Source organism: Acomys minous, assembly GCF_964271855.1.
Source record: "Acomys minous genome assembly, chromosome: 5".
Lineage (NCBI taxonomy): Eukaryota > Metazoa > Chordata > Mammalia > Rodentia > Muridae > Acomys > Acomys minous.
Window position 1 is genome coordinate 53,179,058 of NC_140494.1, and position 20,641 is coordinate 53,199,698.

The 20,641-nt window shown below is 34.9% G+C and overlaps 1 protein-coding gene across 2 annotated transcripts in view; it reads right to left on the bottom strand.

The window, feature by feature from the left end:
- Nucleotides 1-19,893, bottom strand: part of CDH9 (cadherin 9) — an 80,745-nt gene extending 60,852 nt beyond the window's left edge. The window contains exon 1 of one of the 2 annotated variants that reach the window (XM_084781818.1): nucleotides 19,653-19,893. In XM_084781818.1, the coding sequence (XP_084637944.1) occupies nucleotides 19,653-19,877 (225 nt within the window). In that variant the 5' untranslated portion in view covers nucleotides 19,878-19,893. The remainder of the gene's footprint in view (nucleotides 1-19,652) is intronic. The other variant, XM_084781820.1, reaches the window with a different exon arrangement.
- Nucleotides 19,894-20,641: the final 748 nt, after the last annotated feature.

Sequence of the window (20,641 nt, forward strand, 5' to 3'; positions counted from 1 at the left end):
AGTGATATCATGGACAGAGGACAAGCCATAGTAGGAAATAAAATGAAAAACATGTACATAATTCAGAAAGAGGCTGCCTTGAACCTTTATAGCAATCACATTGGTTAGGAACTGAACTTTCAGAACACTGTTAACTCTGTCTGATGGTGGCACACTTAAAAGCCAAATTACCTAACATTAAGCACTTGCTAGCTAATAAAAGTTTCCAAAACTTTTATTAATATAGTATTGAGGATCAAGTTCCCTACATGTGAACCATTCAGAGACAAAAGTGATCATTATTAATGAATAGCAATCACTGTTCTTCTCGACCAGCTAATGTCCCTTCTTGCATTTTTTACAGCACAATCTTCTCCTCTACTTTGTATCACATTTGGTGAATTTATCATGTCCACATCATTTTAAAAATATTCTTATTCCATTTATATGTAACTAGGATGTTTCTATTACTTTTTCTCTACCTGAAAACAATGATCACATTCAAATACTTGGGTGTATGACTCTCTGTTTTACAAATACAGTGATAGGCCCTTACTTTCAAAATACAGTAAATTCTTAAAATTAATGCTTAAAAATATATGCATGGCTTTTGGTTGCCTTAAATATATACAAACACAAGCACCTATCAAAGAATGTTCCATTATTTTTAGTTTTTCAAGGACTTCTGGTTTGTTCTTTCAGGTGTGTGTGTGTGTGTGTGTGTGTGTGTGTGTGTGTGTGTGTGTGTGAGTGTCTGTGTGTTTTATGTATAGTGTGGTATATATATGTGTGTGTGTGTGTGTGTGTGTGTGTGTGTGTGTGTGTGTGTGTGTCATGTATGAACATATATATGGTTGCATGTTGTCTATGGAGTTCAGAGTTTGACTTCTGGTGTCTTACTCAGTCATTCCCCACCTTTATGTTTTGAGACATGATCTTTCACTAATTCTTATATGCCTATCTCCCTACCCTATCATACCCCACTCGGGCTTATTGGTGGATATCATCAATCCTGAAATTATGTCTTTTTATCTCTAAAAGTCTACTTTTTATTTATTTTCCTGGAATTGACTATTAAGCTGAGTTGTTTAGGAGTTAAGATATCTTTAGGTCTAGACAGATGGTTTGAGTTGATAGATATGAGATATGATAGATATTGATTTACATTCAGAATTTTAGACTCACCAAGATAGGAAAGATGTTTTATTCAAGGTTGCCAAATACAAATAGCCAAATCACTATGAATGTAACATTTATATAATTCCTGATTGCTTCATGGTTCTTCTTACGGTACATAGTTTAATGTATATAGGTGTAATAATATAAAATGTGTATGTAAAATAATTAAAACAATTAAAAAATAAAAGCATATAATTAAAAACAAAAAGATTAAAAATAAATTTGACTACTACATTTTATTTGACCTTAGGAAATTCTAAGAAACGTCCTTGTTGGTAATTGCATATTTATTGTTTCAGTCTTGAAAATCCAACATCAGCCTTTGAATTTTTTCACTGCCCTCCTGTGGTGACAATAATGAGTGAAATTACTCGGTTTGAAAGAAAGCTAAATAAAATTTATAATTATAGTAATTCTGATCAAATTTCATAGTATCAGGTGTTTATTTTGACATATATGTTTTCATAAAATACAATTTGCATAATTTATAATGGACTGTTGTATTCTCATCATAATAAGCAATTATCTACTTTAAGTGAAAAAAATATCAGTAAACAAATTTTCTCAACTATTCTACTGTTTTAACTGGTTGTCTCACCCTATTTAAAATTATTAAACTAACTATATGAAATGTTTACTTCCTACCACTTTTTTGTATTAATCCAAATTAATTTGAAAAATTCACTGAAGTCGAATAATTGCGAAATGCCCTGATATACAGTGTTTTAGTTTCCTTTTGCTTCCATACACATTACCACAATATTACAAAATGAATACAACACAAATGTTATCTTACTACACTTACACTTCATAAAGCTTGAAATGTGTTACTAAGACTAAGCTAAAGTAACAATGAAATTGAATTACATTGTGGATGGCCTAATGATCATTTTTTACTTGATTTTTTTCAAAGAGCAATTAAAAATACTTGTGACACTTTTTAATTAATTTATTCTTGTTACATCTCAATGGCTATCCCATCCCTTGTATCCTCCCATTCTTATGATAGGCAGATTTGGGCCCAGGGGTCACGCTCAAACTAAGGCACCAGCCAAGGACAATACAGGCAGTAAACTTTAAACCCCTACCCAGATCTAGCCAATGGCCCGAACATTCTCCACCGTAGAGTGGAGAGTGGGGTATGACTTTCACATGAACTCTGGTGCCTAGTATTTGACCATGTCCCCTGGAGGGGGTGACCTGGTGGCACTCAGAGGAAGGACATCAGGTTACCAAGAAGAGACTTGATACCCTATGAGCATATACAGGGGGAGGTAATCCCCCCCAGGAACTTGTGACACTTTTAAGGACTCTTATTATGTTTCCATCACACACAGGAGATATGTGAGGAGTTCACCTAAAACTCCAGTTGCTGTTTGGTAACTCGAGTTATAATAAGTCCAGTTTCCCCATAGCAATATAATGTAATATAATCCAGAAAAACATAATGCTCTCTTATGGCCTCTGTAAGCACCTGCCCGTGTGCGCATGCACCAATGCGCACACACACACACACACACACACACACACACACAGAGAGAGAGAGAGAAGACAGACAGACAGACAGACAGACAGACAGACAGACAGAAAAAGACAGAGACAGAGACACTATTTGTATTGGTATGCTACTTATGAATATGAAGCCTGCCCTACAGTGTGACCAATATACCCAGTGTCATTCCATTGAAGAAAGTGAATTTTCCTTCTCCCATTAGTTATCAACTTCTCCTTATCAGTACTAGAATTTTTTCTAGCTAAAATACTATTAAAATCAAGGAATTCCCAAAATTTGTGGACAAATAGATTGAGCTAGAAATGATCATAATGAGTCAGTTAACCCAGAAGCAGAAAGGCTCAAATGGTATATACTCACTTATATCTGCATACTAGCCCAGGGAGCATGTCCCATGAAAGCCTTCACTTACCAGGAAACTGGGACAGAGGGGAGGACATCCTATTGGGACTCTAGATGAGAGAAACATGGGAGAATGGCAAAGTAGAAGGATCCAGAGGGTCCTAGAAACCTACAAGTAGAACATTATGATAGGCAGATTTGGGCCCAGGGGGCCTGCTCAAACTAAGAGACCAGCCAAGGATAATACAGGCCATAAACTTTAAACCCCTACCCAGATCTAGCCAATGGTCAGAACATTCTCCACAGTAGAGTGGGATATTACTTTCTCACATACTCTGGTGCCTCACCTTTGACCATGTCTCCTGGAGGGGAAGACCTGGTGGCACTCAGAGATAGGACAGCAGGTTACCAAGAAGAGACTTGATACTCTATGAGCATATACAGGAGGAGGAAATGCCCCTCAGGCACAGTGATAGGTGAGGGGAATAAGGGGAAAATGGGAGGGAGGGAAGAATGGGAGGATACAAGGAATGGGATAACCATTGAGATGTAACAAGAATAAATGAATAAAAAATTTTTTAAAATCTGTTCTCAATCCTTGTTTTCTATGGAAGGTACTTATCTACGTAGTCACCCACTACCTTCGACTGCTACAATCTTTATTTATCTTCTATACAGATCCTTTATCCTTGAGGAACATAATTTGATAAGCATCTCCCTTTTAGAACTGAGAACTCCAAAGTCCCTTACTCTCTGTATGTCATACTCTTATGGATTTCTAGTGTAATTCACTCCTATTGCAAGAAGAGTATTCCCTGATGAGGGTTGAGACATGCACTGAACTCGGAGTTTAGCATTATGGCATTGTGCGTAATTTCATTGCTATGTTTCTTTAGCAGAATAATAAACAGGGTTTCCCCTGGGCCTAGTGCATATGGAATTGCAGGTTCTTCACCACTTTTGCAGGGTTAGTTCTAGGAGTTTTCATCTTCAAAGACTTAATGTTTAATCAGCTCACCCTTTCTTGTTGTTTCTAAGCTCATACCTTGCTGGTTCAATTTAGCTCTTCTGGCTCAAACTCGTATTCCAGCTACCTTATTCAAAATGGCTTTGTTTCTCTTGACCTCTGAAGTGTTCTACTTGTCCTTAAGATAACTCCAGCAATTTTTTTTCTAATTTTTAGCTCCTTCTCATTTTCTTGTTCAAGGTGTCATTACCTGTGTTTAGTGTGTTCTCTCATACAAAGATCTCTGTAAAACTATCCTGGTAAATCTCTCTCTCTCTCTCTCTCTCTCTCTCTCTCTCTCTCTCTCTCTCTCTCTCTCTCTCTCTCCTTCCCTCCCTCCCTCCCTCCCTCTCTCTCTCTCTGCATTGCTCCCTTACTTAGTTTCCCTTACCTTTCTGTTTTGGTGAGAGTTGGGCATATCCTATTCTGTCTATTATATCGCTGATTAATTACATTTTCACCTCTCAAAAACAACACTTTCCAACGTGGGTGCTTCCTTCTACAAACTAATTTATCTTCATTGTTTGGGATTAAAAACATATCATCACATCTGGTCCTAAGCCTTTCTTTACCTGAAACTTCCTCTATATCAGGATGCCTTGAACTCAGATCTGTTGGCCTCTGTGTCCTGGATTAATGGTGTGTTTGTACTGTAGCTAGATCACACTGACATAGAAGGTCTTTGAATGCAGTCTCCTGCAGGGCAGCCATGTTCTGAATTAAAATCTTTCTACAGATGTTGTTTATTTTCTTACTAGTAGTGATGCTTTATGTGTAATGCAAGGTCTTTTACATGCATTTCCAGGTGTGTCTATGAACTTGTCTGCTGTTTGAAATCTACTTTAAATTTAACAATGACTAAATTAACTATTTTATCTATCACTATTATTTTCAGATTTTTTAACCTATAATTCTCTTTAAAATATCCTATGCCAATTATCAAATTGCTCATTTTTCATGAGATTAACTGGAAAAGAATTACAGTTTACTACTGTTTTAAATAATATTATTGAGAGGGAAAAATATGTCCACCTGTTAGTTGCCAAGAAAACAATGCTTCCTTTTCAAATATTCAACAATTTTTGTAATTAACTATAGCACAAAAGGAAACTGGATGCTCGATTTCTTTCAACAGATTTTAAACAAATAGAGAATTTTCCAGTTTTCATTTTTTTGTTTCATTAGTTGGACTTAAGTTCAAATTATGTTGTTCAAAAGCAAAATTTCGAACTAGTCATGCTGTTGTCAAAACTATAACACAGAAGAAATTTTAAGTGTGTGTGATATTTTCCAATATATTTTACATTTGTTTCATTTTGTATTGAAAGAAATATATACTAGAAATTCTTAATCTATAATAATTTGAGAATTAAATATTTGTTCATTTTTCTTAATACAAACATCTAAATTTTATGGCATTGGTTTTGATTTTTTCTAAAGACTTTCTTTCCTATATAGCTAAAATTAAATTATGAGAAAGCATATGGTTTTATCAAATAACCTAGTAAGTTGATTTATTGCTTGCCTAGTAACTTAGCCAAAAAGACACGTTGAACTCACTTTACTGCCTCTGTACCTTTAGACATAACATATGTATAATTCTGTCTCATGTATATTTCTGTAGGAACTTACTTTGTTATGATAGATTTATATTTATTCTTCATGTTATATCACATTTTTAGTCATATTAGTCTCAAGCAAGCATAAGAATTACTTAGTGATTATGAAAGCTCTCATGCTATCTATGAGACAAATACATTGATGGTCACACCCTTCATTTCTTTCCTCAGTTGGACTTTGGCAAATATACCTAGGTTATGGTTTATTTATATGAGAAATTTTGAAACTTGACCTTGTTCTGTAGATCTATAAAAATATAAAGAAGAGAAATTTTCTTTTATTACTTGGAAGCCCTGCAGTGTATGCAAATGTCTGCAAAAGATTCCAGTAAGCATGGTTTTGGATGCTCACATATAATTCATACTGAACGCCAACAGAAATGTTCATTTCTTCTAATGCCTTTGAACCAGGAAAGGGGAAAGAATGCTAGTAACAAAAGCACAGGAAAGCTCCTGATATAGAAGAGGCCACTCTTATCACAATGCACACATTTTAGCTACCTTTTATCCTTCAGAGTTCATAAATGCAAACTCTGCTCCTTTCAACCTCCGTCTTGCCTCATGCAAAAGCTAAAATAGAAGCCTCTATTTCTATCCTTGACCAGAAAGTCAGAAAAAAAATCATGTGTTCTTTCTGACTCAAGCATTATTCACTGAGAACATGGTCAAGATGAAGCATACATTACCTGGAGTGAAATGACAAGAGAGAAATTTAGGATTCACTTATTGCTCTTATTATATCTCATAGAATACAGACAAAGGTTGTAGCCTTGAACACATTTTCAGAAGGCAATTTTTACAATAATAAAGCATGCTGTCTATAGCAATGCATTTCTACTCCCACTATTTCATTTGAACTTTAGGGAAAGACATGTTAAGTAGAAGTAGCTTTAAGAAGTAGTATTCATTGTTCTCTCTTTGCATAAAATTCATTAAATGTGAGATTCACACCTAGAGGGAGATGTTTATAGTGGCTCATTCTCATGTGACATTATGGATGCAGTTAAATCAAACCTCATAGGGGAAATACCTGTTTTGCAAAAGATTTTATTTCAGGATATAGCATTCTATTGTTATTGATCTAACACCTTGTTGTCTTTCTCACTCTCTTCTGTGTGTGTGTGTGAGTGTGTGTGTTTACTGTGTATGGGCTTTGAAAAGTACCATTAGTGATATTAAATATGCACACACACACACACACACACACACACACACACATATTTAAACAGAGACGGAGATATACAGAGACACAGAGGCATATCAGGAATACGCTCATGCATATATACATATACATATGCAAACTACTTATACTCTGTGCTGTGTTAACATATTTTTATCTTACTATAAGATAAACAGTAGGATCACACACAGGAAAACCACTACCAGTAGCTAGAATATGAGAAAGGCACAAAGAATGTAACATTGCATGGTGACCGTTTTGATGTTAACAAAAATTCATAGTCATAGAACAAAATGAAACACGTGAATGAACTGTGCCTGTGTGGGAATACATTGTAAATATCTTGTGGTAAATTGTGAATAATAGTGAAAACTTCTTCATAGTTTGAAAGAATGAAAGACTAAGTTTTCCATTAAAGGTGTTAAAGGACAACAAAGCTATGGAGGATTCTGTAGAAAAAAGTCCACTGCCAGAAGAACAGGTAGCTAATTAGAAAATGGGAGGGAAAAGACTAGGTCACCTAGAGCTCTTGGGAATCAAATGTAAAGCTCCAGACAAAAAGTTTGCTTAGAGAATGAGTAGCCACTAAACTACAAGAATTCAGTGATATTAGCCGGGCGTGGTGGCGCACGCCTTTAATCCCAGCACTCGGGAGGCAGAGGCAGGCAGATCGCTGTGAGTTCGAGGCCAGCCTGGTCTACAAAGTGAGTCCAGGCCAGCCAAGGCTACACAGAGAAACCCTGTCTCGAAAAACCAAAAAAAGAAAAAAAAAAAAGAAAAAAAAAGAATTCAGTGATATTAATTGGTAGGACAAGATGAACTACAATCATGGAAAAAGAAAGGAGCATAAAAATAAAGAAAATATATTTTCCCTTGAATTTTCATATATGTTTCATACATCTGTGTATGTGTGCATGTGTGTGTGTGTGTGTGTGTGTGTGTTTGATCATACTTTAAAGTGTGTTTGTATTTCTGTCTGTCTGTCTCTCTGTGTGTATACATGTTTACAGCGGAGGTCAACCTCTGATATTACTCTTCAAGGTCTGTCCCTGTTGGTGTTTGGGACTGTTTTTTAGCATCCTGGAAGTATCTACCATATTTTTCAGACAATAAGATGCACCTGACCATAACACACCCCCTGTTTTTAGACCAGTAAAACAAGAAAAACAGTAAAAACAGCAATCAGACTTTAAGGTGCAACCTAACTTCCCACCCACTTTTGGGGAAAATGTGTCTTAGGGTCTGAAAAATATGGTAGTTAAGGCTAAGGTAGCTGATATCTCTCATGAGGGCTACATGTATCTCTTATTTTCTAGTAGAGGAAGCAGCCTTGACTACAGGTGCCTTTTTTTCAGTGGTTCTTAGGAATCAAGCTTATATCTTCATAGTTGCAAGGCAACCACTTTATCAACCAAGGTATCTGTTAGCTCCTTTTTATTACATTATTTTATTAGAGTCTGTTCAATATTCATTCGGAATGATAGTAAAATAATGTTTCTTAATACTCATTAGATATAGCCAAACATTGAAAATAGTCTGGTCTGCTGCACTTATACTTTATTTAAAGGATGCAGCTAGCAGTAGCTAAAAGAAGGTAGAATGAGAGTCTTAATTTAAAGATGAGGAAAGGGAAAACTCAGATTTGTTTCTAACTTTGTAAGGTAATACCTGAACACTGATTATTAAAGGGCTCTTACAACTGACTACTAAGGCTTTGGAATATGTTTGTTTTCAGCCTCCAGGGCCTTTGAATTGATCATGTGTACTCTTTACACTAAGAATTAGAGTTAAAGATACACTTTGAAAAACGTAACCTAAAACACAGTGTTCTGTTTAGCCCAGAATGTACTGCATAGATATCTGAGTTCAAACTATCATTATTATTGTTAGTAGCTTGTCTTTCATATGCTCTCTTCTTGATTTATATTTTATTTTATGGTCTTTTGTTTTAAATACTCTGTTAGAAGTTTAAGCCAGATTAATGACTTATATAGAGTTGACACTGGACTTAAGCACAAACATTTTCTTATATAATATTGCTCCTTAGATTTAGTTTTTCCAGTTGTAAAGTTTTTCAAATTATTTCAACAGGGAGAAACCCCACTCATTCAAGTCTGTTTCCATGAACAGACTTGTTAAGGAGTGTTTCTTATAATGTTTTTTTTTCCATTTTGTGTTGATGTTTCAGCTTTGGCTTTAATATGTGGTTGAATAATAAAGTTTCAAAAAGTGCTAATAATGTTTTTCTGCCTTTGAAAATGAGCTAAGCTACAAAGAAACAGAATGTAGTCTTTGTGCTAATATGCTTCAGGATTTTTGTATCCTTTGTAATTCTCTGATAAGGTCTCATAGCAAAAGTGCCTAAAGAGCTAACTTTGTAATCCTAGTCTGGAAGGGAATTCACAAAACTTGTGTCTAGTTTTCCTAAATGCTGAGTTACAGGAATGTGACACCATGTGCTGTAACTCACTTCTTTGCGTCTTTGTTTTTTGCCCACTTGTTTCTTTTGTAAAGTTTAGTCCAGTCAGTCTTAAAGTCATTTTCCTCCTAACTCATCCTCTTCTTCTGGTTTATTCAGATGTCCAATGAGTTATGACGAAATTTCACTGAATATTTTACACACTGCATTTCAAAACATTCTATCTGTCACTTTGGTAAAAGAACATAGCTGAATGTTAGTAACATGCCATCTTTAGTGGAGCCAAATGGTGAGTTTCTACTTTGGGAAAAAGGCAAGCCTCCGTCATATTTGCTATCCCCACCCCTCCTCCTCCTGTTTTGCAAAGATGCAGCAAAACATCTCTGTGCCTTGGAAGGATGACTGCCTCTTCATTTTCAACAGAGATTGACTGTACTCATATAATTACTGATTATTGAAATCATTTCAATACTTTTGTGTCACGAGTGATCCATAGTTTTATTTTTTTTTTCCTCATGTAGGAGGGCATATTCGACAACACAGCAAACACAGATGAAAAGAGTACAGATGGTGCATAGATGTTTACTTCATGTAAAAATAAAAATGCTACTGAGTGCGTTTCTACTAGTTACGGCGGAATCTCAGTACACAACTGTACGAAAGCAAGCCAGCAGCATCGCACTGTAATACCAGTGCACCGCAACAGGCACCCTGAAATCTTTCCTTTTCTAAGAATAATAAAGTGAAACAATCATTATATAATCTACAGTGATAATTTCAAGTTCTAATGGGAAAATGAAACTCTCAGGTTGAGCTGTGTTGAAACTTATTTAAACTGAAAATAAAATAAAGGTAACTTCTGATAAATAAAACCAAAGAAAATACATGAATGTATGAATAAAATTATACCAAGTAAATGACAAAGACTGCAAAAATCCATAAAACAAAAAAACATTTTAAACACATGATATATAAAAAAGGAAGACTTTGAGCTGCTTATTTAAATCATTATATAAATATTTTAGAAGTAATTATTTTGAAAAATGAACTGCTAAATTATGACAACAATAAATCATACAAGCATTATCATGAGAGATAAGTAGGAAAATGAGCATGAGGCAAATTGTCTCAAGTTAGATCCTTCTAGAAAAAGGGTGTTTCAGATGGGACCTCCTGTTGAGGGAATGCCAGCAATCATTTTGCTACAGAGTATGAGGCCAATGTAAATTTAAAATTTGAGCAAAAGTTGTAGTGTTACTTAATATGCTCATAAATTGGGTTCACAACTATCATTTTAAGTTATTTTAAAAATTAATTCATCAATGGGAAATATTATTTAATCACAACCATGAACAAAAAAGCAAGCAGCTAAAATGGAGAAAATTAAATGGATCTTGAAAATATCTTCCTTTCCATTAAGAAATGGAATTAAGTTTGCAGATGCTGAAATGATAAATATACATTTTGAGCTGCTGTCAGAATTTGTTAGTATATCAAATTCCACCATCCTGAGGTTATGACATACTACCAGACTGCTATGACACACGGTTGTTTGCAGACATAAAAAAAGTGACTAAAGTCACTTTTGAATTGCTACCAGTACTTTATAATTATTTTCCTAGAATAAAAACAACAAAATAGAAGTCACATGAGAAGATTGGTTTAAGAAATGCATGTGTTGTATTAATATTGAGGGGTCATTTACTCTCTGATACAGGAAAAAGAAACCATTCTTTATCTTTGTCTGACCTGGTCAACTTACATTCATTAATCTTGAATATATATCTGTATCTCTGTTTTCAATCTCTATTTCTGACTGCAAGAATTTATTATAATTAATTACATCTTCAGAAACGTTAGCTGTGAACTTTATTTAGCACTTAATGCATACATTCTGATATATATACATATATTCATATATATATGAATACCTATTATGACTCCAGTTAGTTACCTGATGAGCTCAATGTACAGCATGATGAGAGTTTTTATAGTCTCTCCCTTGCTCTGTTTCCATGGACACCACCACCACAAACCTGTGATGCTAATACAGGTCAATATGTTTTCCTCTGTGAAGATTACAAAATATTTGCCCAGGAGAAAATCAAATATTTGTGGCTATCTGGGACAAATACCTTTGGTCTTTGAAAATATAAAGCACCAAGCTCCTAAACAAATAGGAATGCATTATTAATTTAAAAAATAGCTCTAGCATCATACTAGGCAATGTAGGATTAATTATACACCAAGTCAATTATGTCTTCTTTACCCTGAAACAACATCTTGGCAGGTCACTGTCACATCCTGGATGAGAAAATAGCATTTACTTTATTGTAGTTGCAAATGACATTTATGCTATGATGCGTTCATCTAATCATCCCTCTTTCTAGGTCTTACCAGTGTCCTGCTCATTTTAGTGGGAGGACTTTTTAGCATTGAATGAATAACAATAATATGCAGCACTAAAATGTTTACCAGAATGTGGTCACAATCTTATAAATAATATCTACGCAATCTAACATTAATTTCCTACACGGGTAAATGATTTACCAACTTCATAGAGAAAAGTTAAATATTCTAGGAAATGTAATCGATTGCTTAGGCACTTAGAATCTAGAAATTCTTGATGATTAACGTTCAGAATTCTCCCTAAGATAAAACAATATTCGTTATTAAACTCTGCATACCAAGTACAAAGTTTCATCACAGAGATATGTATGAGTGTGCAATGAACCGCAGAGAAAACCTAATTCTGTCCCCACAGGCAAAGGAGCTCCACAAGAAGCCCAATCCTGCCAGCTGAGACTGGAGCACCAACTTAGGACCATGCATGGACTGTTACTAGGCCCCTTGCAGTGGGAAATGGAAAGCTTTGTCTTTATGTGGGTCACCTAGAAACAGGATGAGGACTGTCTCTGACAAGGTCTATGTTGCCTGCTTTTTTTAAATCACTTCCCACAGGTGGGACTGCCTTGCCAGGATACTATAAAATAGGAAGTGTTCAGTCCTGATGTGACTGGATGTGCTGGAGAGGGTTAGTAGAGTGGGCACTCTCCTTTTCTGAGAGGTAGGGGATTGTACATAGAAGGAGGATGGAGGGAAAGGACTATGATTGGGATTTAAAGTAAAAATAAATAAACTAAAAATAAGTAAATATGATATTTAAAATATATTTTTATTATTACTTGTGAATTTCATTTTATATATTTTTTATAAAACTGTTGAAACAGACATCCCTTTGTGTCTTTCTTGTTTATGTATATTTTATTTTTATTCATATTATATCTCAGTTGTTATCTGATCCCTTGTATCCTCCCATTCCTCCCTCCCTCCCATTTCCCCCTTACTCCCCACCCCTATGACTATTCCTGAGGGAGATTACCTCCTCCCCCTGTATATGCTCATAGGGTATCAAGTCTCTTCTTGGTAACCTGCTGTCCTTCCTCTGAGTACCACCAGGTCTCCTCATCCAGGAGACATGGTCAAATACGAGGCACCAGAGTTCGTGTGAAAGTCAGTCCCCACTCTCCACTCAACTGCGGAGAATGTCCTGTCCATTGGCTAGATCTGGGTAGGAGTTCGAAGTTTATTGTACATATTCTCCTTATATGATTAAAGAAAAAATAAGATGGAAAACAATAAGTTATATCCTGACTACAACCATAATGCTGTGCTGTGAGGCAGTGATACAGTAAAGTTATACACCTGAGTATGTCGTTACAGTGTTAGGTATACATGTTAGAAGATGGAACTCCATTTTAAAAGTGATTTTTATATAATGTAGTGTGAAGCAGACCTGTGTAGGCTGTCTCAAGTGGATGCTCACAATGTTAATATTTTTCATATTTACTGTGTTTTAAGTAACTGGGCTAAAATCTGGAATAAAATACATTCATAAATCAGATTTTAGCAAACACTGTATAAAATAATTAAAATAATAATTTTTAGATGCTGAAAAACACTATAACACACCATAACTCTGTACCATTTAAGCTTCGGTGAACTTGAGAGTTCATTTGTCTAATTTCATTTTTCCTTGTAGTTTCTATACATCAAAAGGCTATATTCTTTTTTTTTTTACTTTATTAATTTATTCTTGTTACATCTCAATGGTTATCCCATTCCTTGTATCCTCGCATTCTGCGCTCCCTTCTCTTTTCCCCTTATTCCCCTCCCCTATGACTGTTCCTGTGGGGGATTACCTCCCCCTCTATATGTTCATAGGGTATCAAGTCTCTTCTTGGTAACCTGCTGTCCTTCCTCTGAGTGCCACCAGGTCTCCCCATCCAGGGGACATGGTCAAAGGTGAGGCACCAGACTATGTAAGAAAGTCATATCCCACTCTCCACTCTACTGTGGAGAGTGTTCTGTCCATTGTCCTAGATCTGGGTAGGGGTTTAAGGTTTACCGCCTGTATTGTCCTTGGCTGGTGCCTTAGTTTGAGCGGGACCCCTGGGCCCAAATCTGCCTATCATAATGTTCTACTTGTAGGTTTCTAGGACCTTCTGGATCCTTCTACTTTGCTATTCTCCCATGCTTCTCTCATCTAGAGTCCCAATAGGATGTCCTCCCCTCTGTCTCAGTTTCCTGGTAAGTGAAGGCTTTCATGGGACATGCCCCTTGGGCTAGTATGCAGATATAATTGAGTATATACCATTTGAGTCTTTCTGCTTCTGGGTTAACTCACTCATTATGATCATTTCTAGCTCAATCCATTTATCCACAAATTTTGGGAATTCCTTGTTTTTAATAGCTGAATAGTATTCCATAGTGTATATGTACCACAGTTTCTTTATCCATTCTTCTATTGAGGGACACTTAGGCTGTTTCCATGTTCTGGCTATTATGAATAAGGCTGCTATGAACATGGTTGAGCAAATTTTCTTGTGTGCTGGAGCATCTTCTGGGTATATTCCAAGGAGTGGAATAGCTGGGTCTTGAGGAAGCCCTATTCCCAAAATATATAAAGAACTCAAGAAATTAAACACCACCAAACCAAATAACCCAATTGAGAAATGGTGCTTGGAACTAAACAGAGAATTCTCACAGAGGAATATCAAATGGCTGAGAAACACTTAAAGAAATGCTCAACCTCCTTAATCATCAGGGAAATGCAAATCAAAACAACTCTGAGATTCCATCTTACACCCATCAGAATGGCTAAGATCAAAAATTCAAGCGACACCACATGCTGGCGAGGATGTGGGGAGAGAGGAACACTCCTTCATTGCTGGTGGGAATGCAAACTAGTACAACCACTTTGGAAATCTATCTGGTGCTATCTCAGAAAAAAAGGCTATATTCTAAGGGCTCAACAGAAAGTGAATTTTTTTTAGTCCATTACACTACACATAGACATGTGGTTTGCAGATATACATATTGTTTGGCACACATATGAGCCATAATTTGGAAATAAGCAATATTCTTATCAATTTTATCTCTAAATCTGTGCTCCCTCTGCTTTCCAAAAGGGGATGGTAACCACGCAGAGAATGCTCCAGCACAGCCTGAATGTTGTATATGAATACTGCGACCACACATACGATGATGTGAGCTCTAGAGCACAACTATTAGTAACATCTATAAAAGCTCAACAACTAATTTTAAACAAGGATCTTCTTCCAGTTTGAACAGTGATAATTTGGTAGAAATTGTCTAACCATTTCCTTCTAAAGCTTTTCCTGCCTGGAGAGAGGACAGAGGCTTAGGGTACAAAATAAAATAAAATAAAATAAAATAAAATAAATAAATAAATAAATAAATAAATAGAAAAAAATGTAACCCAAACAAACTAAAAGAAGAGCCTTTGGAAGTTCTTCAAAGGGGAAAAAAAAAAAGGAAATCTTGAAGTTTTCAGGAAAATGGAACTAGAAATGATCATCCTGAGTGAGGTAACCCTGTCCCAGAAAAAAACATGAATAGTATATACTCACTTATAAGTGGATATTAGCCCAATATAGACGACCTCCTAGACATATCCACCCATGGAGTCGACACCCAGAGGGATCGGGACAGATGCAGGGACTCTGGCTGGTGGATTCCAGGTGAGAGTGGTATAGAAAAATAGGGTGTGGAATGGGGGAACCCAGAGGGCTCAGGATCCCCACAGGGAGACCATCAAGGCTGGAGAAGCTGTACCTAGGGGGACCTGCACAAACTGTTGCACCAACCAAGGAAAATGCACACAGTAAACTTAGACCCCCAGTTCAGATCTTGCCAATGGACATTCTCCATGGCTGTGAGACTGCCTCTGACATTAACCCTGGTGCCCCCAATTTGATCACTACCCCATGGTGGGGAGGCCTGGTATGCACACAGAGGAAGAGGATGCAAGCTTTCTGGATGAGACTTGATAGGCAATAGTCAAATGGTAGGGGAGCGAGTTGCCTTTAGTCAGAGGTCTAGTGGAGGGAAATAGTGAAAAGAGGGAGGGAGGGTGGGGATGGGAAGATACAAGTGAGGGACTAACAATCAGGATGTAATCTGAAAAAATTATAGTTTTTATAAGCCCCATTCTGAAGCTTGCAAGAGTACCAAGCAATGGAGAAACAACTCTGCCTGGCCAAACTTCCAGAAAGCTACTCAGAGAGCTCCAGGGATGTAGCTTTCATCGGTTTTCACCATTTCAAGGTTGACTTTTTTCTGTGATGCAGTTACTTTTGAGTCAACCACACTACTCACTGCTTCAGTAATCCCAACAAGGGAGGACCATTTCTTTGGTCTATTTTCAGGGCCTTAATTGTCATCCGTGGAGTAAATAGGTTTTGTTTTATCTCCCTAGGAAGTCACATGCACCATGTTCCTTATGAAGCAAGAAGCACATGGTAAGTATATTACTTTGAACAGAATTACTATCAAATGTTCAATTTGATAAGTATGCAAATGTTTTTAATGAATTTGAGAAGCTTCTTTCAAATAATAAGAGCAACTGAAAACGCTAGTTATGCTATTTACAAATTAGGTATTTTTTCTTCAATAAATGTGGTCAACAAGTACATATTAAAAGTTATAATGCTATATACTCAAGTATTATTAACAATAATTGATATGTGGTTGATTCATAATTACCAAGAATTATATAAGGCATATATCTACTAGAAAAGTAAGCATATAATATAGGTATACTTCAATTTTATAGGAGTTGTCTAATATGATTGAAGCTCTGAGTTCAATTATCAGCACTAAAGTTAACAAATAATCAAATAAATCATGGAAATATTCCCTAACAGAATAGTGAAATCACTTGTACTTCTTGTGAAATTTATTTTAGTTATTTTTAAGTAAAATAAAATAATATTACTTATATAATTTAATTAAATAACCTATTTTTATTTACATTAGACTTGTTAAGGTACCATTTTGTGAATTTGTAAACTTTAATAATAACAAAAATTCACTTTACTGCATAAAACAGTACAAGTTATCACTGATAATTCCACCTCCTCAAAAATTTAAATAAAAATATCAGACTGAATTATTGTAAAAAGCAAAAACTGTGTTTTAACCACAATATTTCTAACATTCATCCTATATTATACACAGGGTCCATGACATAAATAAAAATTGATCCCCTTACTTTCTCCTCTCTCTCCTTCTATACCCCCATTATCCTCCCTTTCCCCTCCTTGTCTCTAATATTTCCAGTCTTCTAAATTGATATTTAATTTGTCTACACAGAAAAATTTATCACAATTTTACTAGTGTTTGCTGATCATATTAGCACGTCCTTATTAAATCACAAAACATTCCAAAAGTTTAGAATTTAAAAAAAATGACAATGCAATTTAATCTAGAACTGTGAGGGTTAGAAATGTTATATGGCTCTGAGATTTTTATAGTTATTAAAGAATATAAGATTAAATCATATAAAGTACATGGTTATATGTGTGTAAATGTAAGTGCACTAAATATTTCTTTTCATATTTGGCTTATCATATAATTACTTCTAAATTCAAATGGAAATAACTGCTTTATTTTGACATTTATGTATATTTGTAAATAAATATTTTTTATCATTTTAAGTTAATTCTGCTTTTTTCCTTCAATATCTACTTTTCACAAAAATAAGGAAAAAACTATGAAAATCTCTTTGTGTTAGAAGCTATTGGATATTTTCCCATTTGGGTGTGTGAAGATGCGAAGGTGATAATTCACCAGGTTTAATACCACCAATGAGGTGGAATGTGGGAGAATATTTATGAAGTTAAGTGGGAAAACAGTTGTACTTTAGTCATAAATTCTGGCCATTTCATGTTGAAAGCGTCCAGTGTTCATGGGAATTCAAGAATTTAGAAATGTTTAGAGCTAAGGATCTGATTAGTCTTTGCATATGACAATGGTTGTTATATAAACCGCCAAGAGAGCAGCTGAAATAATGATAAAAGAGAACTTAATAAATCAAGAAGCCTAAAAACTGCTGAAAAGCCCATTTAATATCAAAATATGTGATCAATAAATGTACATTCAAGGTAAGTAATATAACAAAATAAAGAAGCACATATTTTAGGAGCGATTAACTGGAAAATAAAAAGAAAGAAAATTTAATATAAATTATATCTTATGTTGTCCCTTAGAAAAATTTGGAAAATAACTCATTTAGAAGTTCATTAAATGCATTGCTTAGATTACTTAAATTTAATTAAATCAATTTAATGAAAGCATTTTAATTTTAAGTTAAATCACAAATACGTAAAAAAGAGCTTTGATAGTCTTAGTATTGTATCTCCCTTTCTGGTAACATTTTTCTGCATCTGGAAACTAGAAAGGTGAACCGTTTTTGTAGGACCCTGTGATCCATCTATGCGTCCTTTATATACTGCCCCCCACCAAAAAAAAAAAAATACAAAGAATTGCAAAGCAATTTCAAGTCCTTAGCCAGAAACGTTTGCTTGTTGAACTTGAAATGTCCTGGTGATACCTATTAACTAGAGTGTGAAAGTGATGTCAAATGAGGGGAACAGAAGGGTGCCACATGACTAATCTAAAAAGAAATAGGATGGGAAAAAAGAATCAGTGAGTGAACTGGACTGGGCCAGTGCATATGACCCAAGCAGCCACGAAACAGAGCTCTCAGAAATGAGGAAATAATAGGCTTCAGTTAACAGGGACTGTATTTGAAAAAGCACATTGGACCACACAGAGTGAAGCAGGACAAAATTTTTTGACAGTCTCTCGAAATAAATGCCCTTCTGGTTTGAAAGATGGGGATGTAACTGTTGTGCCATGAGTCACATCTTTTATTTTGATTTTTGCCCTAGTCTATGTGTCTGCTGTTGTTAGCGAGTCAATTTTCATACCGTTAAAGTTAAGTGCTTGCCTAACGAGAATAAAGAAAAATAAATGTGTGTCATGTGAGTGCACGTCAGAATGCAATATCATTTATAATGTTACTATCAGGCTCTTGTCACACCTGAGTATTGTGTTTAAGCTATAAGGGATCAGAGGTATCGGAGAGATCAGGAGAATGCCATGACGATTGAAGAGCACAGAAGAGATTGGTTATGGAAAACAAACAAGTAGTAATAAGTGTCAAAAGATAATGTTACTGAAATTATAGGATGCCATGAACTAAATCAATAGAAGGGGTTCAAAGGCGAAGGAAAGAGGAGATAGAAAACAAACCAAGCTCAAATCTAGTACCTCCAAGTTAGCTGTATTCTAACTGTACTGTTTCTCCTCCTAAATGATAATGGAAAACTCACACGGATAATAAATTTGACATTGTTGTGCATCATGCTAATGGTAGCGTCTTCTTTCTTTTCCTCTTTTTGCTCCATTCTTTACCTACATTACAACGTGATTGATTTAATATTAGAATATTAAAAGATCTTTTATTTCTCAAACAGTTCATTCTATTATGAACTCTAATGAACTCGTTACTGACACACATCAACATATCTTAATGATTTTTGTATATAATAATTAACTTTTTAAATCATACAACACTTGAAGTACTACTTATTGTGACTTTAAAATTTAAGGATAATTTGATTTGTATACATACATATTAAATTCAAACATAAATAGCTTATTAATTGTGAGTCATGACCACATTTGACTATAATTTCTTGGTCCCTCCTATTCCTTTTCTTTTCTTTTTTCATGTTTTCTTTCAGGCAGGGTCTAGCATAGAAATCCAAGTTAGCCTTCACTTTGTAATCCTTCTCCCTCAACATCCCCAGTAGTAGGACAGGAAGTGTAAGCCAACCTACTTACCCTTTTGATGTCTATAACAATTGCTTATATTAATTATGTTAATGGTTTGTTTCACACATGTCTCAGTAGAAGAACTCATATAAATACATTACCGATAATAAAACTAGTAAAATATTTTAAGAAAATTATTAGTGATATAGAATTATTATAAGTGATTATGGGTAATACTGACACTGGATTTACCAGATAAAAATTCTTACCTTTCCTACATACTGAGTGTCTGTACCTGTGTACTCTTCTAACAGGAAGAACTGATTCCACATCCAACCACGCTTGGTGCGATGAAGCATTTTACCATCGTCTTTTGTCAGATTCACTATTCTTTTCAGTAAGTGACTGTTATCCTTTGCTTGTAATTGGCTGCTGTCAACCATATAGAACATGCAAGTCCAGGTGATCAGTGAAAGACAATGATAAGTCCTCATTATCTTCGACTTCAGAAGAATGTCTGTAGAAGGAAATAATTTTATTAGGATGTGTCTCAATTTCATATATCCTTTATATGTACTTAAAATTTAAATATACATGTATATATATTTATTTGTTTTATAAAATACACAAAAGAACTCTCTTTAAGCCATAAATATTAAAATATACATATTGTATATAGATAAAGTTACATAAAGATGCACATTCGCATATATATTTCAAGTATAAATTTAGTAACTTAGTTTAAGATAACAGTATAAAAATCATAAAAATAAGTGTACACATTAAACCACTAAAACTCTGCAAATTAAACACTTTATAGAACAGTTGTGATATTACTTCTTTTGAAGTTATAAGCCTTAATAGTGAGGAATATCTAACAATATATAAAAGTCAATGAACCCATACACTTCAAAGAACATTGTTTTCTTCCCTTTATCTAGCATTTTCCGAATGTATTCACCACATAACTTCTACTATAGAAATATACTTTATTAAATAAGGAAGTGAGAAGACAAGTTCGTCTTCAGTAATAATAAAAACTAGATTTGAGCTCAAAATATGTGAAGAGTCTTAGATTTATAACGAAAGCCTAAGAGAAAACAAGATGGAAACTCCTTCAAGACATCCTTCATCACAGGGAAATGGCATATGTTTCTTGCGCAAACTCTGAAATCAGAAGAAACAAAAGAAAAAGAGATAAAAAGGATTCCTCCAAATTAATGTTAATTTTAATAAATCATAGGAAATAGTCATAAGA